Source organism: Cavia porcellus, unplaced genomic scaffold (assembly GCF_034190915.1).
Source record: "Cavia porcellus strain 051 isolate PalLab524CR breed Dunkin Hartley unplaced genomic scaffold, mCavPor4.1 scaffold_61, whole genome shotgun sequence".
NCBI classification, from domain to species: Eukaryota; Metazoa; Chordata; class Mammalia; order Rodentia; family Caviidae; genus Cavia; species Cavia porcellus.
The window spans coordinates 2,454,940-2,481,623 of NW_026947544.1; the positions used below are offsets into that span (position 1 = coordinate 2,454,940).

Sequence of the window (26,684 nt, forward strand, 5' to 3'; positions counted from 1 at the left end):
ACCGAGGATCGAACTCATGACTGCCTGCCTGCAAGGCAGGCGCTTATGCCACTGAGCTAAATCCCCAGCCCCTATTTTTATCTTCTGTGTTAACTGTTAAGGCTACGTTTGGCTATGTGACACAGATAATGAAGGTTTTCAGATTTGGCATTTTTTTTTTTTTATTTAAGGAGAAAAAGAAAAAAACAGAAAAAGGGTACAAGTAATACAAAAATTTAAAAAATAAATAGTAAGAAATTACTAGTTAATAGATTACATATTCTCATCTTAGAAATAGTTGTTCAAGTTACAAAATTGAAGCATATAAAGTGGACTTGCAAACAGTGAGAGTGCTAACAGTTGTGTTCGATGATCCAGAAAAACTCAGTAATATGGTTATCTATCTTTTACACTTAAACATATATGCAGTTATAACCTTTAGAGCACTTTCTTTTCTTTTCTTTTGTACAATGACAATTACACATTTTGGGTTTCATTACTCCCACAGTTCTTATTACTTTTTTCGAAGAGAGTAAAACCAAATGTGATATATCAGAACAGAGTCAGTCAAATCAAAAGATGGACATAATAGATAATGTAAAAACAAAATCAAAGGTGATCAACAAAGGTTTCCATACTGTCTCTTGCTAAGTTAAGAAGAATTGCCAGTTATAATAAAATTGAACAAAACAGTAAAGAATAAAACCAAAGCATTGGAAACATTACAGGACTTTAAAAGAAGATAATAGTCACCTGGAATGGGCGTCATAATGATTCTTATTGTCTTCACAGTTTTGCCTATACTTTCGAACTTGGTGCTAATCAAGCAAGGCAGAATAGGGGAAGATAAGGCAATTTTTTTTTTTGGTCTTTTTTTTTTAATCAGTACCAGGGATGGAACTCACAACTGCCTGCTTTCAAGGCAGGTGCTTATGCTGCTGAGCTAAATCCCCAGCCCCAGATTTGGCATTGTTAATAACACTTGCAGCAGAAAATGCTTGTGAATGTCTTTCCTATATGAGATGTTTAGCAGTAGTCCTGTCCTGAACCATATAGATAGTGTAGTAGTACTTAACCAGTAGTTGTGCCAATTAAAAATGTTCTGGACATTACATAATATCACTGGGTAATAAAAAGTTGACAATCTTGCTTTATATTACTTTATTATGCATATTGAAATAAGTACTTTAAGCTTCAAAAAAGTATGACTTTTCTGAATGACAGTTTTTAAATTTTATTTATTTATTTTTTTGAGATAGGGACTCTGTAGTTACACTGACCTTGAACTGACTTATATAGCCCATGGTGTTCTGAAACTTGGGAGTTCTTTTGCCTCAGCTTCTCTGAGTGCTGGGATTAAAGGCATATGCTGCTATGCCCGGCAGGCATAATAACTTTTTTTCCACTTTTTTATTTCAGTTAATTAATTAATGATTCAAATCCTTGTTTTCAAACTAAAGAAGAGGAAGAGGAAGAAGGAGGAGAAGAGGGATGGGCAAAGGGGAGCAAGATGGGAAGAGGGAGATCGGGAGAGGGGAAGGGGAGGTGGGAAAAGAAGAGGGAGAGGGTAGAATAAGGGGGTGGGACAGAAGGGGAGGGAACACAGAGAAAGAAACATAATTTGAAAACACATTAATTGGGCCTGATGGCTTAAGCACTTGCCTGGCAAGCACTAAGTTGTGAGTTCAATCTGTGGTACCCAAAAACAAAAAACAAAAACATGTCAATCTTGGGGCAACAATGGTATATACACTGTGCATTGTCATTCTCAAATTATTCATTCAGAGAACATGAAAACATTTGCTTACAATTGTCCAAAAAACACTAGCACATATCTTTTCTTTCCCTCAAATCCATTTTATTTGAGGATAAAAAGAAAGAAGAAGGAGGAAGAAGAAGAAGGTGAAAGGAGAACAAAACTACAACAAAATTTCCAAGCATGTCAGTTGGGTGCAATAGTACTACATACATTGCACACTGTCATCCCAAATCATTCACCTAGAGCACAAGACATTTGCACTCAGTTGTCTGAAGAATACCAACACAAATCTTTCTCTTCAGCAAACTCAGAGAAATGAGTAGTAAAACTATCTTAAATATTTTTATATATATGTATGTACACATATGCAGATGTTGTTACTTTAAGCTCACACTAGTGAGACAATATGATATTTACTTCTGTGTCTTATTTATTTTACTAATGAGTATAGTCCCTGCTTGCTCCGTTTACCTATAAAAGTCTGTAGTTTATTCTTCCTTAAGGCTGAGTAGTACTCCATTGTATAAAAATAGCAAATCTTTTTTATCCATCCAATATTTAGGCTGTTTCCAAGATCTGGCTATTATAAACTGTGCTGCTGTAAACCTGGATGTATATATAAATATATCACTGTGGTAGGATGTTTTTAAATTCTGTTGGAAAGATACCCAGAAGGGGAATGTGTCAAATGGGACCTCTAGTCCTAGTTTTTTTTAGGAAGCTCCACACTGATTTTCACAGTGGTTGCACCAGTCTGCATTCCCATCAACGGTGGAAAATGTTTCCTTTTTCCCCAGGCTTCCTGCAGCATTTGTTATTGCTTGATTTCTTGATGGCAGCCATTTTTTTCTGGGGAAAGGTGAAATAACAGTGTTGTTTTAATTTGCATCTCTTGAATGACCAATGATGTTGAACATTTTTCACATACTTATTTGCTATTTATATTTCTTCACCTAAGGAGTGTGTATTCATCTTTGATCCCATTTTTGGATAAGGTCTTTATATTTGGGAGGTCTGAGTTCCTTAAGGTGTTTATATGTTCTTCATAGTAATCTTTTGTCTAAGAATCAGCTGATAAGCATATTTTCCCATACTGCGCGTTGCCTGTTTACTCTGTTGGTGGTTTCTCTTGCTGTGCAAACTTTTTTAGTAAGATGAGATACCAGTTGTTGATTATTTGTGACAATCCCTATGAAATTGGGGTTTTGTTCACAAAAGGTGCTATCTCCATGTCTTTAAGAGTTTAGTCTGTCTTCTGGCAGATTTAATGTTAGTGCTTTAATATTTAGATGTTTGATCCATTTTAGTTTCAGTTTAATGCATAATGAATGCTACATGTCCAATTTTAATTTTTATCATGTGCAGAACCAGTATTTCTAGCACCATTTATAAAAAAGACTGTCTTTCTTCCATATGTTTTTGGCACCTTTGTCAAAAATAAGGTGGCTCAGGATGTTTGCAGTTGTTTCTACATCTTCTAATCTGTTCCAGTGATCTTCAGTCTATTTTTTTGCTATATACTATATACTATACTATATACTCTATACTATATACAATATACTATATACTATAGTTTACACTATAGTTTCAAGTGAGGGATTGTGATGTCCCCTTCCTTGCTTTTGTTGCCCAGAATTATATTTGATATTCTATGTCTCTTCTGAACAGAAAGAAATTTTAGAATTGTTTCACTCACTGAGAGAGAAATTAGGAAAATTAACAACTTTTATAAATAGCATTGGAAAAAATGAAATACCTAGAAATCAGGTAAGTAAAGGAAGTAAAAGACCTCTACATTGAACTGCAGTACTCTGAAAAAGGAAGTTGAAGAGGATATGAGAAAATGGAAAGAAACTTCTTGGCTCTTGGGGTTGGAAGAAGTAATATAGTGAAACTGCCTGTATTGTCAAAACTGTTACAGAGATTTAATGCAATTCTGGTGAAAAATTCCAATAGCATATCTCGTAGAACTAGAGAATACATAGTAACTTTTGAACATAGGGTCTCATTCACTCAGTGAGTATTAGGTTTGTTTGTTTTTGGCTACTAAAAGTGCTAAAAATAATTTCTTTAAGATATATGTGTTTTAAATATGGTTTAGTAGTTCACTCCCGTAATCTCAGTAGTTGGAGGGTAAGGTAGGAAGTTTTCCTCCAATTCAAGGCCAGGCTTGGGCTGCATTGTGAGTTCAAGTCCAGTCTGAACTAAGGTGAAATTCTGTCTCAAAAAAAACCTTTCATTTTTAAAATGTTATTAATATATTTTCTATTACTCTAATAAGTTGCTGAGATGATCATCATAGTTTTTGGTATCCAGGCCATGACTGCTGGGCCCTTTTGTAACTTTCTACCATCTGCTAGCAGTACCATGTAGCCTTCGGTACATAGATCTTGGCATGCAGTTCTCATGGCAAAGTATAGGAAATAGATTGCGTTGGTGAAAACCTGCTGTTAGATGGATGATAAGCATCTACCAGGTATCTTACCCAAAGGCCTGCCTCCCCTTGGTTCCTGAATGATGATGATTAGGGATAGTTCCATTTCCAGCTATAGCGTAGTCCACAAGGTGAAAGAACTATGAATCAGATCATTGAGAGTTGGACTGCTTAGTAGGACCCTGGTTTCTTAAGAGTGTCAGTTTTGTGCTACAGTCAGATTTTGCAATCTCTTGTACATCCCAAAGTTTCCATAAAGAGACTGTGTGAATGATTGTCCCATATTGTTAATATGTGTGTGGGATGGGGGACAATGTTTTACCTTTTAATTTCTTACTTCATTTTCTGCTTAAAATTTATTTTCAGCATTTTTAGATTTTATTAGCTGATGGCTTTTATCTTTCTTGAAAACATATTTTTGTAACTGTTGTAGATTTACAGAATTATTTCACATCTATACAATGTTTATATGTAATTTACAACCAGTATTTCCTAATAGATAACATGGCTACTTAATATATCTTGAAATCAGGGATTGTGATGCATCTTTCTTTGTTCCTGATATTTCAGATTACTTTCTTTGACTTTTTGAAAGGGTGCAGTATGTACTTTAGGCTGGCCTTGAACTCAATTTTGTATCTCAGGTTGGCTCACAGCCTTCATCCACTTGAGCCTCCTGACTGGTGGGATTACAAGTGTGTACTACCAATGCCTGGCAAGATGGCATTTTGTATTTTCAGTCTCTTCTGGTTTTGTATAAATTTTACAATTATCTTCTCTAATTTTGTGAGGAATGCTATTGATATTTTTGATTTTGGATTGCATTAAGTCTGTATACTAGTTTTGGAGTATAGCCATTTTGATAATATTTTACCTGTCAGGGAAAAGTAGATATCTGTTTTCTAAGGTAATATTCCTTTAGAGTACAGCCATTTTCATAGTAGATATCTTTCATTTCCTTTGTAAAATTAACCCCCCCCAAGTTAGTCTGTCTCTGTTTTTCTCTTTATTCTTTTTCTTTTTCACTCTTTCCCTTTCTTTCTTTCTTTCTTTCTTTCTTTCTTTCTTTCTTTCTTTCTTTCTTTCTTTCTTTCTTTCTTTCTTTCTTTCTTTCTTTCTCCCTCTTCTCTTTTTACTTCCTTCTCTCCTCCCTTCCTTCTTTTCTTCCTTTTATCTCTCTCCCTTTTCTCTTCTCTCTTTTTTATTTGAGACAGTTTCAGTCTGCAGGTCAGGCTGGCCTTGAATTTACTACGTAGGCCAGGCAGGTCTCAAATATGAGACAATCCTCTTGCCTCAGCTTTTGGAGTGCTAGAATTGTAGGTATGTGCCATCACACCTAACTTAGTACTTTTTCTTAATGCTGTTGTGAACTGTTGCTGTTATTTTTCTGATTTCTTCCTCAGTGAGCTCATTACTGATGGAGAGATGCTATTGGTTTTTTTTCTTTTTCTTTTAAAGAGATTAAGACAAAACAGGACATAACAGAGCAGAACAATGTAAGACAATATAATATTTTACCAGAAGACAATCCATAATTAATAGTAATTACCACAATGTTTCTTTCTTTGAAATAGTTGAGTTTAACTTCATATACAATAGTATCAAACATAACAAAATAGTATAAAAACATTCAAGAGAATGAGAGTATTACAGGGGTTTCAGAGCCAAATAACAGAAAACAAACAATGGCTACTATATTATCTCATTTTCCACAGAAAATTTGTTTATACTTTCACATGTAATATAATCCAATAAGGTACAACATGATAGAGCCAATGGATTATATTACATGTGAAAGTATAAACAAATTTCCCTTAACATCCACTGATTGCTCAAAAGTGTATTATTCAATTTCCATGTGTTTGTGGAGTTTTTGCAATTTCTTTTATCATTTATTTCTAGTTTTATGGTGCTATGATCTGATAACATGCATGGGATAATTTCAACTTTTTTGCATTTATTTAAATATGTTCTATGGGTAGTATGTGGTCTATTTTAGAGAATGTCCCATGTACCACTGAGAAGAAGGTATATTCTGATGTTGTTGAATGGAACACCCTGTAGATGTCTATCAAGTCCATTTGTTTTCAATTGTGATTCAGTTCTGATACTCCTTTGCTGGTTTTCTATCTGGTTCATCTGTCCCTTGTTGTCAATGGTGTGTTAAGGTCTCCTGTTATAAATGTGTTATTGTTAATATGATTTTTCATTTCTGTTAATACTTTCTTTGTAGAATTGGGTGCTCTGGAATTTGGTGCATATATATTTAAGATAGTTATCTCTTTCTCTTGAAGTTTTCCCTAACGAATGTATAATGATCTTCTTTATCTCTCAGGATTGTGCTTGGTTTGAAGTTCATATTATCTGCCAACAGAACAGCTACGCCCACTTTTTTGGGGGTTTCTGTTGCATGTAGTATTGGTTTCCACCCATTGACTTTCAGTCTGAGTTTCCTTTTCGGCTAGATTGGTTTCTTGTAGACAGCATATGGTTGGATGTTGTTTCTTGATTCATTCTGCCAGTGTGTTTCTTTTAATTGGTGCATTGAATACATTTACATTAATTGGTATAACTGTTATATGTTGGTTTATTATTGACATTATCTTTCTGGTGTTGCATCTTTATCTTTCTGTTCTGTTTGTCTGCTTTGCTTAGTAATTTTTTCCTAAGTGCATCTAAATTGTTTTTCAATATTCTGTGAGAGTTGACTTGTTGATCATGAATTTCTTCAGCTGTTCTTTGTCATGGAAGTATCTTACTTCTTCATTCATTTTGAAGGACAGTTTTGCTGGGTACTTCAGTCTAGGTTGGACGTAATTTTCCTTTGGGATCTGAAATACTTTACTCCATGGTCTTCATTACTTCATTATTTGTGTTGAGAAGTCTGCTGTGATTCTGACTGGCTTTCCATTATAGGTGATCTGTCTCTTCTCTCTGACAGCTTTTAATATTCTATTTTTATGTTGGATTTCTGGGATGGTGATTGTTATATGTCTGAGTGTAGTTTTGCTCTCATTATTGCTATTTGGAGTTTTAAATGCTTCATTAATCCTAATGTCAGTTTGCATTCTCATGTTTGGGAAATTTTCACCTATTACTTCTGTAAATAGTCTCTTGCTATTATTTGTGTTGTCCCTTTCTTTTTCATTTATCCCTATCAATTGTATGTTGGTTTTCTTTGAGTCATCTTGCAACTTGGTCTGTTATTTTCTGATTACTTATTATTTTTAAGAGATCTTTCCTTTCCTGTTCACTAGCTGCAATCTTGTCTTCGAGATCTGAAATTGTTTCTTCTTTTTCATTGAAGCGGGTTTTACAACTTTTGATGTAAGTTTTGACTTCCTGTATATCTCTTTGAAGCTGCTTTATATATTCTGTTTGTTTCTTATATTGTTCATCCAGGAACTCTTTTTGTTTTGTTCCTCTTGATTTTTTAACTATGTTTTCTTTAGATGTGTTCAGCATCTCTGGCATTAATTTAATCATTTCTTCTTTTACCTGGAAGATTGTTTCTCGTTTGTATTCCTTTAAAGCTTCCCGGAGTTGCTTCTTTATTTCAGTTACTATTATTTCAGGTATTTCAGGCATATGGCATGTATTTTCTTTTATGTACCTGGCGCCTAAGCTTTCTTGGAATGGGCTGGATGTTTGAGATTGCATTTTAGTCTTTTGTTTTGTCATTTGCTTATATTTCCTTGTTTCAAGTATTGTTCCAAAGCTTCCCCTGGCCGTGTTGGAAATTGTCTCCTATGTCCTGGTCTCTGGGGACTTCTCTGGTAGCATAGCTCCTTCCTTGGGCAGTGAGACCCCCGGATTAAAAGAACATTGCCAGGCTCGTCTCAGGTAGGCCTAAATCCTCCTTAATCCACACAACTCCTCCCTCTGTCAGCAAAGCTCCTGGTATGGAAAGAAGGTCACTAGGCATTGTTCAGGGAGGCCCAAATTCCGCTAAGCCCAATGTAGTGTGGCTACAAGCCCAGCGGGCCCACAACCACCTAGAGCAAGAATCTCAAACTCTCCCGGGGATTGAATGTTGTGTAACTATCTACCTCCCTAGCTGGCAAAGTTCCCTGGGCTGATGGAAGGTCACCCCTATGGCCTAGGTAGGTCAAAGCTCCTAAGTAGGGCTGCTCCCTTCTCCAGGGGGTGGCAGTAGTGCTGGTGCTCTCCAGGCCAAGAATATAGGCAATGCTGGAACAGGTTCCTGAGGCTTGGTTCAGCTCCCTCTTCCAGGCGGGGCAGAGAGAAGGTGGTCAGCCAGGCCCGGAGCAGGTTCCCACTGCTCAGCTCTGCTCCCTCCTCCAGGTGGGGCAGCTGCAGTGTGCTCTGGGCAGAGAGAATGTGGTCTGCAAGGCTTCCCATGGCTCATCTTAGCTCCCTCCTCCAGGCTGGGCAGCTGCAGCATCAATGCTATGGTTTCTGTCGGTTGGTTTTGTATCCTGTTACATGCTAAATTTGAGTATTAATTCTAGAATTTTTTTGGTGTAATTTTTTGGGTCTTCTCTGGAAAGAACATTTCATTTCCAAATAGTGATATGAGTTTTTCCTTTCCTATAAATTGGGTCCTGACCTAGATCTCCAGTCTCCCATGTGAGTGTACAGTGAAGGCTTAAATAAATGAGACAAGTGGTATTCTTTTATGGTAGTAGGAGGATCAAAATCCTTTGGCTGTGTTTGAGACTCTTGAGGCTAAGACAATGGTGAGGAAACTGAGGAAAGAACAGGCAACACAGGACCTTGGGAGTCAATTCAAAATTTCTCCAAGTAGTAAATTTTGTCAGTTTCAGAGAACCATCTGAATGGCATGGTGACATTTACAGTAAAATTTAGACTGTAGGAGTAATTCTTGCAGCTGCAGTCTCTATCTACTTGATTGATATTTGAGCCATGACCACAGCTGTGGCCTTATCTTGCCCTTTAAGGTATCTCTGGCCTGACAGGCCACTTACCAGGCCTCAGCAGGACCAGTGATTCATAGAGGTTCACTTATTATGAATCAGCTCCTGTCACCAGGCAAGCGGTCTAAGCTAGGACCGACTCACAGATAAACATAGAAAGCCAATTAGTTAATTTTAAATCCTGGTGAGAACTGCTTCATAGTGGTCTCCAACACTTGTACATATCCTTTTTATTTTTTTTTTTTTCTTGGCTAATTGCTTTGGTTCCTATGTTTAGATGGAAAGCTTTCAGCTTTGTTTTCATTAGCTTTTATGACTGTTCTAGGTTCTTTTATACCTATTTTTTCAAGTTTTTTTTTTTTTTTCCCCTCCTGGAATGAATGGGTAGTGGATTTTGACAGAAGTCTCTTCTGTTTATGTTGTGTATTATGTTTATTGATTTGAATATGTTGATCACACATGACTAGAATGTAGCTTACTCAGCCAGGATATAAGTTTTTTTTAATTTGTTGCATTCTCTAATTTAAAGATTTTTGTATTTCTGTTCATTTAAGAGGTTGGTCTGTAGTTTGCTCTGTTAGTTGGGTCCTTCTCTGGTTTTAAAATCAAGATAGTGCTGGGGATTTAGCTCAGTGGCTTACGTACCAGCCTGGCAAGCATGAGGTTGTGAGTTCAATCCTGGGTAACCAAAAAAAAAAAACAAAACAATCAAGAAAATGTGTCTTTGCCCATAGAATCATAACCATTTCCAATTTCTTCTATTCAGGGAAATGTTAATTTCCAGGAATATGTTTGGAGTACTCTTTTCCCTTTCAGAATCATTATGGAATTGCTCTTTTTTCTACCTTGTCTAGATAATTCAGATTCTGAGGTTTTCTTAGTTGATTTATATTGCTGTTTCAGTTAAATTACATTGCCTGTTATTGGAATGGTCAGAGTAATTTATGTGTATCTAAGAATTTATTATTTCTTCAGGATTCTCTTATTTGTTGGGGAAGAATTCTCCTGTGTTATGATTTTCTGGATATTGGCATTATTTATTGTGATTTTGTCTTTCATTTTTTTCTTTTAATTGGTACCAGGGATCCAACTCATGACCACACACTTGCAAGACAGGCGCTTATGCCTCTGAGCATATTCCCTACCCCGGTCTCTCATTTATTTATTTACTTATTTATTTTTTTGAGACAGGGTCTCTCTATGCAGTTCAGACTGGCCTTGAGCTCACTTTGTACCCCAAGCTGCTCTCCAACTCACAATGGTATTCCTGCCTCAGCCTGTGGAGTGCTAGAAATTACAGGCATGAGCCACCATGCCCAGCTTCTGTCTTTTATTTCTAATTGCATGCATATGAATTTTTTCTTTCTGTCTTTTGGTAAGTTGGACTAACTGATTTTCAAATTTTGTTTCTTTTCTTGAAGAGTCAGCTTTCATTCACATTTATATTCATCCCCCTCCTTCTCAGTTTTGTTGATTTCTGCTTCATTGTTTAGTTTCTCATCTAGTAGTAGGTTTGGGTTTAGACTGTTGTTGTTCTTCTAGGACTTGGAGGTCCATCATTAAAAATTTGAGTTTGCTATTTTTGTAATGTCAGCATTCACAGAAATAAACCTTTCTTTTAGGACTTATATCATTGTTTTCTATATGACGTAGTATATTGTACTGGATTACTGTTTGATTTTTGGATTTTTTTTTTCATTTTTTGAGCCAGGGTCTTGCAATGCAATTCAGGCTGGCCTTAAGATCACTGTAGCCCAAGCTGGTCTTGAACTCACAATGATCTTCCTGCCTCAGCCTCCCAAGTGCTGGGATAACAGGCATGCACTACCGTGCCCAGTTTTGATTTTTTTGAATTTTTAATTCCTTCCATGGTTTCTTTTATGATCAGTGGAGTTTTCAGCCTACTATCCAAGTGTTGTACAATTACCGTGATTTCTTTTATGATTGATTTCATTTTGGTATGCTATAATACGATGGTATACTTGGTATGATTTCAGTTCTTTTGTGTTTATTTCAGAAGGCTTTTTCAATTAATATGTGCTGTTTTGGATAAAGTGGCATGTTCTGCTAGGAACAATGGATATTCTGTCACAGTATGATAGAATGTAGATATCTGTAAGTCTATTGGTTCCAAGGTATGATTTCTTTAATTTTTATTTAGTTGATCGGTTTGTGAGAGTGGGGTAATAAGGTCACTAATTATGATTGTGTTGATCTTATATAGCCAGCATTGCCTGTTCCATGAAGAAGTACAATATTGACAGTCGTACTTCGTGTCTCTTCTTGTTTAATTTTCCCCTTAACTCATATGTAGTGGCTTTTTTTTTTTTTTTTTTTGCTGTTTAAATTAGTTTTAACTTAAAAGTTTACTTGCTCTAAAATTAAAAATGGCTATCCTTGTTTGCCCATTGTTGAGTTGTGATATGTGAAATATTGTTTTCCATCCTTTGATTTTTAGTCTACCAATTTTTTTTTTGGACTAAATGAGTCTCTTCGGTACAGCAAACTATTAGAGTTTGTTTTGTTCTGGTTTATTCTGATGGTTGGTTTGGTGCTCATGACTTTCTAAAGGTATATTTGGCATGGAGTGTCCATATTTCTCTGATGAATTTTGAAAGATAATTCTGCAGGATACATTAGTCTGGTTTAAAAAACCCTGGTTTTGTTTTAGGGGGTGGAATACATGTCACACTGTGGGACAGCTCTGATGTGAATGGGGTCCTGCATGGGGCAGTCATATATGTACCACTGGTGGTCAGAGCCAATGGGAATGTGTTACATTTGATGTTGAAAAGTTTTCTGTAATTTACCTTTATAATTGAGGATTATATTTGTATTTTTCTGACAGTTGCTAAGATTTTTCATGTTACACTACTGAGATTGTTTTTTGTTTATTTGGTACTGGGGATCAAACTCATGACCTCATACTTGCCAAAGAAGCTCTTGTGTGCTCAGCATAGTACTGAGATTTTGACTGTAATGTGTCACAGAAACTTCTTTTTTCGTTCCCATTATTTGATGTTCTCTTAATAAGGCTTGATTACCCAAATTTTGAGTTTTTTCTCCATATTGGAAAGCTTTCTTTTATGATTTCTGTAAACAGATTTTTTATTTCAAATGTGTTTGTTAGTCTTCTAGTAGACGTTGAAGGAATTGCTTTTGTTTTCTTATTCTTTCAAGGTTTTCTAGAGTGTATCATCATGTGATGCCATTTTTTTTACTTAGCTTCTGAAATTCTTCACGTAGGTCATTTCTGTTCTTTATGTATTCTGTAAAATTTTTAATTTTCAGTATTTCCATATGGCAAATTTTCATAGGGCCTTTTCACATATTCTTTGGTAAATTTGTTAGTATTATTTTGAACAGGAATGGTCAACTCTTGTAATTTGTCTCCCATAGCTATATTTTGTTAGTTCCTCTATTTGGCATTATGTATTGTTATGGTCATTATCAAGTTTCTTTGCTTCCTTTTAAAACATTGAATGGAGTTCAGCTGTCTGGTTTGGTTTTTTTCCCCATTGATGTCCTTTGGATCTGATCTGGGGGAGTTTGAAATCTTTGAAGACATGTTACAGACTTCTTTTCTTCATGTTTTCTTTGTGTCTGTCTGTGTCTATCTCTCGCTCTGTCTCTGTTTCTATATGTGTCTCTCTACAGTCTCTTCCTCTCTCTTTCTCTTTGAGAGTTTATGTTAAATAAAGAGAATTTGTTGCTGTTATGAAAATCTCTGAAGTTTGGTTATATTTTCCAAGTATATATTCTTGGCTTTATTTGTAAAGAAGTATTTTTTCAGTCTATTCACTTCAGCCTATTCAATTTAATAACCTTAACCCTATCACTAATCCTTTGTTCCATTGTTTTGTAAGGAGGGAATTTCTATTGGTTACATCATCATCAACAGATCCAAGCATATATCAGTCATGTATTAAAAATTGTTTTTCCATTTTCTTCCTTATATTAATGCTCCTTATAGCCTGTACTGTACTGTTAACTGGTAGTATGTAGTATTGAGCAAGATGAGGAAAAGAAGGAGAAAAGGAAGGTAGTAAAACAGGAGGATGGAAAAAGATAGGGAAAATGTTAATATGCAAAAAAATATGGAAGGTTAGAGTCATTCAAAGGTATTTATAATTGAAGTAAAAGATTAGGTTGGAGGCTTTAAGATATTTGTTTAGCAAGGGGAGGAATGTAGAGGGAAGCAGGTATAGTTTGTGATTGAGGGAAGCCGTTAAATGGTTGATATATTTGTCATTTTTTTGTTTGGATTCTTTAAGCACAGGCGCCCCCCCCCCCCCCTGAGCTATAATCACTGGCCGTAAGGACAGTTCTGGTAAAGCAGTGATCTAGTCTTCTTTTCACTTTCTATATAAATAGCCTCTCCACACGTGAGTGAATGTGTGTGTGTGTGTGTGTGTGTGTGTGTGTGTGTGTGTGTGTGTGTATGTATGTAACCTGAAAAATCGGGAAAACAGCAAGGGAAAACAGATTGATCAGTAAAATAAGAGTAAAGAATAGAATAGATGAAAAGTATTACAAATGAGAATGGAGTACAGCGTAAAAACTTAAAAATAAAATTGAATAGCATAATAACCTGAAGGTTTTCTTATTTCTAAATGTTTTTCTTGACTTTGTCTGGAGACTTCTGTTAGACTTTAAAAAAAAGAAAGAAGAAAAAAACTAAAAATCTAGACCATGATGATTAAGAAGAGTCTGAAATATTTTTCTGAATTGATGCCTGTGTTACGTGTTTGACTTATTATTTCTTTTAAGCATGTTGTGAAATATGACAAGAAAAAATATCATTTGTTACTACTTGTGCTACATATAAAACTTAATAAAACTTCCTTTGTCTTACAGAATGCTGCCTTTTTATATGGTCTTGGTTTGGTGTACTTCTACTATAATGCATTTCATTGGTAAGTTAACTTATTAGTGGTTCTTCTAGTAAATTATTATATGTAACGAAATATTGTAATGTTTACAACTATACATTTTTAGTAGCATCTTTGGGATTCAAATTCAGTTTGATACCTCATTTTTTCACCTTATACTCATGGCTACCAACTAGTAATTTAATTATATATTTTTACTTTCTTATTAATAACAGATTGATTCTAAACTTTTAACATCCTACTAACAATTACATTTTGAGAATTACCTATAATTGTAATATATAAGATATAATAAAGTGCAAGAAAGTCTTTAGACCCTGTTTTACTTTGTCTCTCTCTCTCTCTCTCTTTTTTTTTTTTTTAAATAGGACCAGCTGTCAAAGTCAGGACCTTGTATTTGCCAAGCAGAGCTGGGTCATTAAGCTATATCCCTGGCCCCATGCCATCTTTGAGTATGAAACAAAAACTAGTATATAGCTAAAATTTACAAGCATGTTTAGGTTACCTTGAATAACAAAGTTCCTAAATATGCATTGACAATTATTGGTCTCCCAGAAGTAAATATTCAACTTTAATTGAAAGTTTTTGTTGCTATTTGTCTTAATGTTTTGCTTTTGGACTACCTATCAAGTCAGGGAATATTGAATTACTTGTTATATAACCAAATTTTGGGTTACAGATACTTATAAATTGTTTCTGTGTTTATACCTTACTGCCTTAAACCATGTACTTTTATGTAAAGTTAGGCATATTGAAAACCAATTCTGAACTTTTATAGTGAGGAGTTATAAATTTAATCCTTTAAATTTGTGGATGGGAAAAATAGAACATGTAAGTATTTAGTCATTTATTGTGTTTCCAGACTTGGGGTTTGGTTTCCATTCTAATAATATAAAGTATTATCTTTATTAAAAGAAAAATAACATCTTTTGAACTTGACTGTCAAATACATTGATATCTTATTTTGTTTTGTTTTATTTTAAATATATTTACTGGAGGAAAAGAAAGCTTCTGTCCAAGAAGGAGACTGAAAGAGTATTTAATGGATTACCAAAGACCTTGCTTTCTCCAGGGATTTTTTTATATAGCAAATGCATGAGGTCATATAATGAAAAAATGGCAAATTGTAAGTTTCATGTGAGACGGGAGAAAACTGTGGTCAACCAGTAAGATTATGAGTATAATTGCTCAAGTAAAATTGATTAAATTGGGATCAAATGGGGAAACAAGTCACATAGTAAGTAGGCATGAAAAAAAACTGAGGCTTTTCGTATAAGGGTTTGGGTCACCTGGCTTCTTCAAGGTGATGGATACCTATTTAGAATATGAACCTCTGATATTATCCTTAGGAGGTGTGTGGGTGCATTTGTTCTATCTTTTGTCCTAAGTGTTGGCCCAAAGCAGAGGTGCCTTTCTGCCACACAGTTGTAAGATATGTTGTCTTCTGCACTGGCTGCTTTGGGACTTAGCCTAATTTGACTGCCTATATGTTGATATTTTAAAATCATTTAGGTCACTTATGATTGGAAAGAGTACAGAATACTGAAAATGTTTATGATAGTATTGATAAGAATTTTTAGAGATATGTATTTCGAGGTGAAATTCTGAGTTATACCAGATAGTATATTTGTTGTATTTTGTTCTATGTGAAGATAATGATTTAAAACCATCATTAATATAACTAGTCTGAGCATGTAGATGTATTCATTTTAGCCAACTGGAATTAATTCCCATGACTCTATTTAAGACATTTTACAGTTGAGGAATAAACAAGTATACCTGGTTTTGTTCAACTCATACAGTAAAATTTATGATTCTTCATAGATGGAAAGACAAAATCTGTAAAGCTAAAATGTGCACATACTCAAATACTGTATAGTTAGCCGCTAATAGATGTGAATGATAAATCACTCAGTGTGTCATCTTTAAAAGATTTCTGTATGTTTCGTTCAGACTCTAAAAATGCATTGTACACCTCTGTTTATAAATAGAAATGAATTATCAAAAACATATTTAGGATATTACTTTGTCATAATTGGTAGTATGACTAGTGTGTACATCTTTTGGACTATATAGAAAACATTTAAGGTTCTACATGGTTATTCTTCAGGTGTTTGGAGGAATAATTTTTTTTTTAAGCCAGTCAAATTTAGCAGTAGGGGAGTGGTATACCAACTTTAGTGACACTAATGTTAATAAGTTCTGATAACCCACTGCCATCGGACCAGCTTGGAGAATAATTTTTTTAAAAAAAGTTTTTTCCCATTTTATCTCTCATACTCATTTTTAAGAGCTTGTCTGTAGGTCCTATCAGCAGAGTGCAGCAACTTGTATTCTCTTAACTGAGGAAGTGCCCTCCTCTATCTGGGATGGTCTTCAACTTTGTTTTCAACTGAGCACAAAGCTTCTGGAGGGATGCACATGAACTGTTGAGGGAGGAAGGGCACACCTACCTTGCCAGACCAATCAACCAAATCAACCTGGCTATCAACGGACTGAAAGATGTTTCAGCCTACTCACTTTTGAGAAAAATGTTAATTCACATCACTTAAGGGATAAGATGTTCAAAATATATTAAAATTTTTTTTTTATCACTTGATTTTGTACACAGCAAGTGCTGAAAACCACAGGCCCCTTGGGTTTCTTGGGTGCAGGACCATGAGAGGAAGAGAAAAATGAAGAGACAAAGCTGGGGTTAGGTGGGGTGTTTACTTTCCAGATGGGAGGAAAGAAACTGGAGGTTCTTTCCATGGGTGTTTAACACCGAATTGTCCTAGCTATGACCCATCCTGAGTGTATTGGGGCTTAGTATTCTTTGGGCTGAAACAGCTTCTTCACATGGCTTGCCCCAGATATTCTCTGTTGTTGGGATGGCTAGGCAACATCCTGTATTGTGTGGCCAGTTTCCTGCTGCAATTTCTCCCAACAATGAAGAACTGTTAAAAGTAGTATAACCAGGATGGTATAAAATGGAAAAGCTCATTGTGATTTAGAGGTATAATTTCAGTGTGTAGCAGGCCAAGGCATGAGGATTACCACAAGTTAGAGACTAGCTTGAGGTGGACAGTAAATCCAACGCTAACCTAAACTAGATAGTGAGATTGTGTCTCAAAAAGAAAAGTAGCCTCAAAGCCCTAGAAGACTCAATTCTAGATGTCTTTTCCCTTGAAGACTGTCTTCCTGTCAGGAGAGAAAGCACAGTCATTCTCTTTCTCCCCCTCAATAGATCCGAGTCTGAGTTCTACTCCCGCTATAGAAAAGAAAGAAAAAAACTCCAGAGCTCCCCGATCTTTCAGTGAAAGTAAAAGAACCTTTAGTACAAGAGGCCACATCTACTAGTGATATCTTGAAAGTTCCCAAGCCTGAACCCATGCTATATCCTAAAGAATCTTCTCCGGAAGAAAATTCTTATTTTTAAAAAAAAATCGGGCCTAGAACTTGGTTACCTTCCACATAAGGGTCTTGGACCCGTTCTTGCTCTCCTTTCATACCTTTTTTTTTTTTTTTTTTTTTTTTTTTAAAGTTTGTTTCTTTTTTTCTTTTTTGTTCTTTGGTACCAGGAATTGAACTCACAACCTAGCGCTTGGCAGGTAGGTGCTTATGCTACTGAGCTAAATCCCCAGCCTCTCCTTTTCATACTTGACCAAAATGGTACCTCAGGTGCAGATCAAGATCAGATTCACCTACAAGGTGGCCATGCCAAGGGGACCATCTCCTCGAAGAAGAAAGCTGCTTTCCCAGAGGCATAGAAGGAGTAGATCTCTAGGAAGAAGAAGGCGCTCATCAGCATCCTTGTTTGCGTCTGGGAGTAGCTCATCATTATCGTCTGTTCCTACTTATCACTAAAGAAACTTCCCAAGAGGACCTTGAGCCCTCGTTGAGAAACTCTTAGGTTATCTCCTTCAGGGACACCTCCAGTCGCTCCACCACCAAAAATTTCGTCATTCTCCAACAGCGCAACTGGTGGACCAGTGCTTGCCTCCATGGAGAACACCATGACAAAACGTAAAGCTGCTGAGAAAAAAGGATCACCAGCACCAGCGCCAGCACCAATGGTGAAGTACTCATCTGATTCCGAAGAAGATAAAGGTGGCCAAGCGGCTACAGCCCATTTTGTGTAGCAGAAACCCTAAAAAGGACAATAGGGCCTGCCGTACACATCCGCCTCTGGCTCCTCATCTTACTCTGTGGATGAGCAGCCCCGTGGGAGCAGGTCAAGTGTGGAGAGGCACCAGTGCAGCTGAGAAGTTCCCTTTCCCTGATTGTTGCCCCCACCTTAGAAGCGCCCCACAGAGGCTCCGAAGTGGAGAAGGTTCTCTGCACCCACCAGGAGGTATTGCTCTCCCTCTCCAGTTCTTCCTTCTCATAGCCCGCACTGCCCCTAGGAAGAATGGCTCCGATGATGAAGGGTCTGCACTCACCTTCCCCAAGAAAATGATCTCCTCCCATTTAGAGGAGATACTCTCTGTCTCCAACTCCAAAGAGAATTGCTTTACTCTCACCCCCCGCCCACCCACCCAAGAGAAAGAACATCGCCATCCCTGTAGCTAACATGCCAGGTGTCCCCGTCTCCACCTCCAAGATACATGCCTAAGCCACCCAGAGACCCTTCCTTCTCTTTCCTCAGTGCATAGTGCCTGTCCTCCCCAAGCTGCGCTTAGTAGGAGGCCTGCTCACCACACCTGAACAGCCAGCTTTCTTCTTCCCCGTGGCCTCCAGCTCCTTAGTCCTCGAGTCCTCCCTCTGTTTGAAGAGAAACCTCAGAGTCATGCCAATGAAGCAGTCCTCCTCACCAAGTGCCAGGCTCGTCAGAAGAGCCTCCAGAACTCCAGAAGACAAAAAAGGCTGCCTTACCAAGTCTGTAGTTTGTGAGAAGGGGTTTTTCCTCTTGTCTGTTTCTGAATTTTCTGAGCCAACAGCTAAAAAGTCCCTCGCTCTTTCAGCTTCTGTCCAGGCTCAGTTGCCCTGTATAAACTGGTCAACAGAGATGACCATCCAAAAGGCTAAAGCCACAATGCCATGCCCATCACCAGCCAGGAATTCTGATCAAAAGAGGGTGGAGAGAAAAAGAAGAAAAAGAAGGACAAGAAACACAAAAATAGTGAGAAACACAAGAAGCACAAAAAACCTAAGAAGGAAAAGACTAGCTGCAGCTGCTGTAGCTCCTCTGACTCCTGCAGTTGTTGGGCTGCTCCAGCCACATTAGCACAGGAAGAACCGGAGGCCGCTCTAAAGCCAATGAAAGTGAAGATAACACTGACTAGAGAAGCACCTGTGGGAAAAGGCTCTGAGATCCATGCAGAAGGTTTAAGTGTCACCACAGTTCTAAGTGGAAATGTTTGTGAGGATGTAAATTTTATTTGGTTTGTACTCTATATTCAGTTTCAAAATTGTTAAACTGTGTTTCGAGCCTTAGACTATAACATGGATTGTAATAATTGCTAGGTTGAAGTTCACCGTGTTAAAAACAAATTGGGGGCCGGGGAGACTGGATTTATATTGCAAAAAGTATCCACAGTGTATTAGTGACATTCTTTCATTGACAGCTGACATGTTCCTGTAGAATAACATATTTTAAGTCAAAAGAAATCTCTAAAAAAGAAAAAAAGGATTTAAGAATTGTTGGCATTCTTAGGGTTTTTTGTATGCTCAGGGCTATCCCCATGATGGTTTCCCCCTTTCTTTTTTTCTTTCCTTTTTGTCGTTTGAGTCTTCATACCCATTTAAGTTATGCTTCCAATCTAATATGGTTTGTAAGCTTGTCCAGAGATAAGGCCACTGTTGATATTCCACAAAAGTATAAATGAATATACTAATGCCACAATCTTTCCTATTGATGTGGAGTTACTATTAAAATGAGTCTGTATTCATGCTCTAGGTCAAGACAAAAAATGAAAGCATGTTTTCCAGGACATTGGGTTCATATGAATGAATAACAAGTTGATTCGGAACACTAGAATTTGATTGTATTCTGTTCTGGGTTTCTTTTTTCTTCTCCCTCATTTTCACCAGCTCTCTTTGTTCCCTCTTCTTGCCCTTCTTGTGAAGGCAGTCAGTGTGTCCCAGAGAGGATTGATGATTCAGCTATGTGAACTCTTTGTTTTCTGAAATTTGTATTATTCTTTCAATTGGAATATATAATATTCAGAACTCTTGTATTTGGAAGCTGGAAGAGTGCTGGTTTTGAAATAGTATCTTGGTTTCACTGGTTTTTATGTTTGCTGGTTTGTTTTTGTTGTTGTTTTTTTTTAAAGTAATTATATGAAGTTTGTGGATTAAATGGTAAATTTATAAATTAAAAAAAAGTAAATAACAAATTAAGAGAAAGGTAGACTATTAGGTCAATGAAGATTGAATTGGTAGAGAAAACACAGAAAGAATATCATGAATATGATTTATAAACAAAGGGCACAGGATTGTTGTGGAAATAAGAATGGTCTTTTCCACAAATTATACTACTAAACCAGTGGCATACATGCCACAGTAGGCTTTCACAGCCACTGCTTACTGTAAAACAGCAATACTACAGTTAAACCTGAATATTGAAATTTAACTCAGAAACCACAGACAGGACTATATATGAGTTGTGTGTAAGTGGGTTTTGGGTTGCAGTTTACGTACTTGCTCTAAAAAACATTTGTCATCCCTGCAATAGACTGTGGAAAACTTATATAGGAAAAATAAAGATGATCTCTTTTTTCTATATCACATCTACTTAAAGATAATAAAAACATTGTAAACCAAAATGTGAAAGGCAAAAATGAAAGTTCTAAAAAGTAGAATGAGGTGGAACAGAATAGAACCATTATCAACAGTCTTATTATTTTATTTATTTTAAAGAAAATAAAACAAAATCTCAAGACCAGGAAAGAAACAATGATTAATACATTGTGTATTATTATCTTCAAAGTAGAGCACAAGATACAGGCATGAAATCATTTCTTTACAAACTTTCCTAATACTGCTCCCCCTTTTCTCCTTAATCTCACTGTGTAGCTCAGATTCTTTGAATTTGTGATAGTGCTTCTACCACAGTTTCCTGAATGCTGAATTACAGGTGTGCCACCATACTTGGCATTACTCATTTCTAAAATTAGTGATATACACTAAAATTTTTATTGGAACTTTAAGTATTGTTGAATAATTGGAAAAATTGAAAAGAAATGATCTCTTTTCCTGTTGCCCTCCACCTTTCCTCTTTGTCCTTCTTTCCTTCTGTTCCCCCTCAACCATCATCTCCCACTTGTCTCTTGCTATAAGATCTTGCCATTGTAGTCCAGGATAGCCTCAGACTAACTAAGTGATCCAGGCTGACCTTGAATTTTTGGTAATCCTCCTGCCCTAGCCTCCCCAGTGCCTAGTATTAAAAGTGTGCACTTCCACATTTAGCTCTTTCCTATTTTCTAAGCTTATAAAAACATTGCCTGTATTGTTTTTATAAAATTGCATGTCCATTTCAAGTAGGCAACCGAATATTTCCTGTAATATCATGTAAAATACATGTATTAAAGACAATGATTTATTTGTATTTTTTTTTCAGGGCAATTAAAGCATTTCAAGATGTACTTTATGTTAACCCTAGCTTTTGTCGAGCCAAGGAAATTCACTTACGACTTGGGCTTATGTTCAAAGTGAACACAAACTATGAATCTAGTTTAAAGGTAGGTAGTTGAAATTTTCCCAGATAGCCTCTCTCTGTGTGTTTGTTTGTGTATGTGACATTATATGGTATTGAGAATGTGTGTTGGAATTAGAGAAATTCTCATGTCTTATAAAATGGAAAATGTAGGACCTAAAAATGCAAAAAGATTGGGGTTGACTTTGGGATAGAAGATGCAGTATGGGTTAGGGTTATAGCTCAATGGCATAGTGCCTGCCTGGCAAGTGGAAGGTTCTGAGTTCAGTTTCCCATACTGAAACAAAACATTAAAAAAACCAAAATACAGTGTAGGTTTTCAATATTAATGTTCTCAAATCACAAATTTTTTTGTTTTGTTTGGTTTTCAGTATTTAGAGACCTTTGTAGTAAAAGGTACCGTGAAGTGGTGATGTTATTTCAGCATAAACATTACTTTCTTGTCAGTGAGTACCCCCAGTGAGAGGAGAGTTGATTTAGTGATGTTTTACTAATCATTGATTTATGTATGTGTGTCAGTAAAAACTTGTTCACTTTAAGAGTAGAATGTATATCATAGAAAAGTGATAGAATATTCTCTGGGTTTTGTACTGCCATTTGGTGAGTATAAAAATATTAGCAAATTTAGTACATTATTGTTTATCTACTGTGCTAATTTCAGTGTAAATTTTATTTCTCAAAAACATTGTGGTTTTTTTGGTTTTGTGCCACTTTTGTTTTCTATGACATTTGGTGGAAACAGGACTTTAACATTATAAAAATTCTTAAAAGGTTTTATTGTATATATTTGTCATACATAATGGTCACCTTCATCATAGGGAATACGTACAGGTACATAATATATCCTATTTCTTTTTTTTTCTTTTTTCTTATCCTGCCTTCAAGCCCTCCTCTCCTTTCCATTTACAAAAATATTCCTTTTTTCCTTCTGCTCTTTTTAAAAACTCCCTTTTCCTTCCCTTCCTCCCTGCTCTCTCCTCCTTTGCTCCCCTTCCTTTTTGAAACTGTTTTCCCAATATCTACCCTCCATTTTGTTCCTTATTTATTACCTTTGGGTTTTTCATACAAGAGAACCAATGCAGTACTTACATTGTGTGTATAGATTTATTTCACTTAAATTATGGTCAGGTGCACTAGTTACCTAAAAATGACTCAAGTTTATCCTTTGGGACATATATAAATATATTTTCTTTATTCATTTATCTTATTATGAGTATTGGGGTGTTTCTGAGACTTAGGTATTATAAACTATACTGATATAACAATGGGTATGCAAATGCAGTACAGGGCCAGAGTCATAGCTCAGTGCCATAGTGGGGAGAATAGTTGGGAACATACCAAAGAAAGAGATCGGCTGGGTCAAAAAAACCTCTAGTTCAGATTTTTTTTTTTGGTGGTACCAGGGATTGAACTCATGACCTTGCACTTGCTAGTAAGGTGCTTATGCCACTGAGGTAAATTGCAGCCCCATAGTTAAGATGTTTTTAAAACCTCTCCATTCTGATTTCCATAGTGGTTGTACAAGTTTACATACCCACCAACAATGGAGAAGGGTTTCATTTTCCCTACAGCCTTACCAACATTTATTACTGTATGATTTCTTGATGAACAGGTATTCATCCTGAAGGGAGATGGAATTTTAGTATTGTTTTAATTTGCATGTCTGAAATGACCAGTGATGTTAAACATTGTGTTCATGTACAGTGGTAGCTTAGTTCATAAACTGAATTCATTTTTGATTTTGGAAAGATGGCCATGATTGTGTTTGTCACTCCATGTAAAGTTTGTGAATGGAAGAAAAGTTTTGTGAAGCACTTTGGTTTGAAAATGAAATTGTTTGTGTACAGAAGGATTTGTAAACCAAGATATTCCTGTATTTATTTTCTAATTTTACTTCTTTATCTGAGACATATCTACTCATTTCAAGTGCCTGTTTTTGGATTGAGTCTTTAAATTTGGGGGAAATCTGATTTTTTGAAATTTTCTCTATTCTAGATTTAGTCATGTCTCTGAGGAATAGGTGGGGAAATATTTCTCCATTGTGTGAGTTATTGTCTTCTATAAATAAAACCCTAGAAGACATAGGTTATAGGCAAAGACTTTCTAAACCATAATGACACAGGAAATATTACAAAGAATTAACAACTAGGATCTCAGCAAATTTAAAACATTTTGTACAGTATAAGAGACCATCAGTAAAGTGAAGAAGAGGTGCCAGAACTTCACAGGCTGTTTTCTGGCCTTAGCTCTGGCTGTTGGCTTTAAGATTAATTTGTTTCTAACCAACATAGGCCTCAACAGTTTATCATTAGTTGCAGGCTGCTTAATACTGCATCAGTCTGGTCCTCAGTATGGAAAGTTATTTTTTCCAAAACTATTTGTTTGTTTGTTTATTTATTTCCCCAGCACTACTTATTAAAAGAAGTTTTTTTCTAGTGAAGGTTTTTGACACTTTCATCAGAGATAAGGTGGCTGAGGAATTTGGAGGTGTTTCTGCATTTTTAATTCTGTTCCATTGATTCTTGCGTATGTTTCTTTGCCTCAAATGTTGTTTCTGTCAGTTTTACCATTTAATATGTTGTGGCTGTTGGTTTTTATACATGGCCTTTATCAGAATGAGAAAAGAATTTTTATGCTGATTTTCTTTCTTTCTTTCTTTTTTTTTTTTTAATCGGTTCAGGGGACTGAATTCACAACCGCCTGCTTGCAAGGCAAGTGCTTATGCCGCTGAGCTAAATCCCCAGACCCTACCCTAATTTTCTTTAGGATTCATATTATGAATAGAAGGTAGACTTTGTCAAATGCTTTTTCTGCATCTGTTGAGATCATCATATGATTTTTTTCCTTGATTATGTTAATTTTATATATTACATTTATTGATCTTCATAAGTCGAATCATCCTTGTATCCCTGGGATGAAGCCTCTCTGGTTATGATGTATAATTTTCTTGAAGATTTGCTGCATTGTTTGTCAGTATCTTATTAGAAATTTTTGCATCTGTATTCATTAAGTAGTTTGCTTGGTAGTTCTCTTACTGTAGTGCAGATTTGCAAAATAGATATTTTCTTGATTTATGTAGGATCTGTTGTGATTTTACTCTTCATTTCTGATTGCATGGGTTTGAGTCTTTCGTTTCTTTGTTTTCATAAGGTTGGCTTAGGTTTTTTCTGTTTCTTTTAATCTTTTCAAAAGATTAAATGTCAACTCTTAGATTCTTTGTATTTTTTAATTAGTCTCTCATTTACACTGACTTGCTCTGATCTAATTCCTTTCTTTGTACGAGCTTTGGCTATAACTTGCCCTGTTTTGGTATAACTTGAGGTTTAACATTAGGTTGTATATTTGAGCCTGTCTTCACTGGACTGTGTTTACTGGGACCCATGCGTTCCAATATGTCATATTGGCTTCATCATTTAATTTTAGAAACTATCTAATTTCTTCTTTAATTTCCTCTTACCATTGATTGTTCAGGACAGTACTATATACTTTCCATGTGTTTACATGGTTTTTGTATTTTTTGCAGTTGACTTCTGATTTTATTGCATTATGTTCTGATAATATACATAGGATGATTTCAGGTGGTTTATATTTACTTAAGCATGTCTTATGAGCGAGTTTGTGGTCTATTTTAGAAACAGTCCCTAACTGCTAAGAATAAATATTTAGTTGTTAGGTGGAATAGTGTTCTAATTATAATAAGTTAGGTATAATAGTGTACTAATTACTAATAAGTTCATTTATTGAAATATTTTCTTCAGATCTGATATTTGTTGATTCTTTCTAGCTTATCTATTTGTGACAATAGGTATTGAGGTTCCTCATTATGACTATAAGTAAGTTGTTATCTGATTTTTATATTCATTAGTTTTTGTGTATCAGTATAGTTGGGTGCAATATTTTTGATGTGTATGCTTATGATTATTATCTCTTCCCTTTGGATTCTTTCCTTAACAATGTGTAATGACCTTCTTTGCCTCTTCTAACCAGTCTTAGCTTAAAATCCAGTTTGTCCACAAAATAGCTACCCTGTTGTTTTTTGGTTCCTGTCACATGGATTATTGTTTCCCATCCTTTGACTTTTAGTCTATGAATTTTTTTTTTTAGTTAAGTGCTTTTTGTTTCTTGATCCATTCTACCAATTTGCTTCATTTGATTGGTGAATTGATACCATTCACACAGTTATAACTGATTGGTATTGATTTATCTTTATCATTATATACTTTCTTGTCATTTGTTCCTTTTGTCCCTTAAGTTTAATTGTTTGTCTTGTGTGGTAGATTCATTCTGTTAAGATTGTTGGAATTGTCTTAGTTGTCTCTTCCTTAAGTATCCTTCAGAAATTTTTTGAGATACTGGCTTGGCGATCATAAATTTTCAGTAGTTCTTTTTCATTCAAATACCTAATTTTTAAAATTGCTTTTTGAAAGACAGTTTTGTGCAGTATGTGAATCTGAGTTGGAGGTTGTTTTCTTTAGGACTTGAAATACCTTACTCCAGTTCTTCTTAGGGATGTGTTCAGAGGGCTGTTATGATTCTGATGGGCTTTCCTTTGTAGGTGATTTGTTTTATCCAATGACTTTAGTATTCTGTTCTTGTGTTGATTTTCTGGAATCCTGATTATTATATATGTTGGTATATATATATATATATATATATATATATATATATATATATATATATATAATTTTTTTTTTTTTTTTCTGATTGTGACTCTTTGCCTTCCTGTTTGCCTCACTTACCCGAATGACAAGTTCTTTTGGAAATTTTTCTGCTATGAATTCTGTAAATTTTTTTTTTATGCCTTTTGTGATATCTTCTAGTAGACTTCCTTGCATCATTTGGTGGTTGCTAGATAGATTTTTTTGTGGTGTTTTGCTACTCAAAAACATTTAAATGATTTGATAATTGCTAACAACACCCTGTCTTCTAGATCTAATGTACTTCGTGCACCTTGGTTGACTTTGCTGCATATGCTTTGAATAGAACTTTTAATCTCTTAAGTGTGTTTTATGAAATTCAGTTCTTTCTTCATTGGTCTTTCATGGTTTGCATGCTTTTCTTTCTGTCTTTTTTAAAAATTTAATCT

At 35.6% G+C, this 26,684-nt stretch overlaps 1 protein-coding gene and 1 pseudogene across 14 annotated transcripts in view; both read left to right on the forward strand.

The window, feature by feature from the left end:
• Positions 1-26,684, forward strand: part of LOC134475110 (histone demethylase UTY-like) — a 322,941-nt gene that overhangs the window by 80,488 nt on the left and 215,769 nt on the right. For all 14 annotated transcript variants that reach the window (XR_010046059.1, XR_010046060.1, XM_063244489.1 and 11 more), the window contains exons 5-6: positions 13,928-13,986; positions 21,503-21,623. Coding sequence is in view for 12 of the 14 variants with exons in the window: in XM_063244489.1 (XP_063100559.1) it covers positions 13,928-13,986; positions 21,503-21,623 (180 nt within the window). In the remaining 2 variants the exon portion in view is untranslated. The remainder of the gene's footprint in view (positions 1-13,927; positions 13,987-21,502; positions 21,624-26,684) is intronic.
• LOC134475112 (serine/arginine repetitive matrix protein 1-like) lies at positions 14,442-21,502 on the forward strand (annotated as a pseudogene).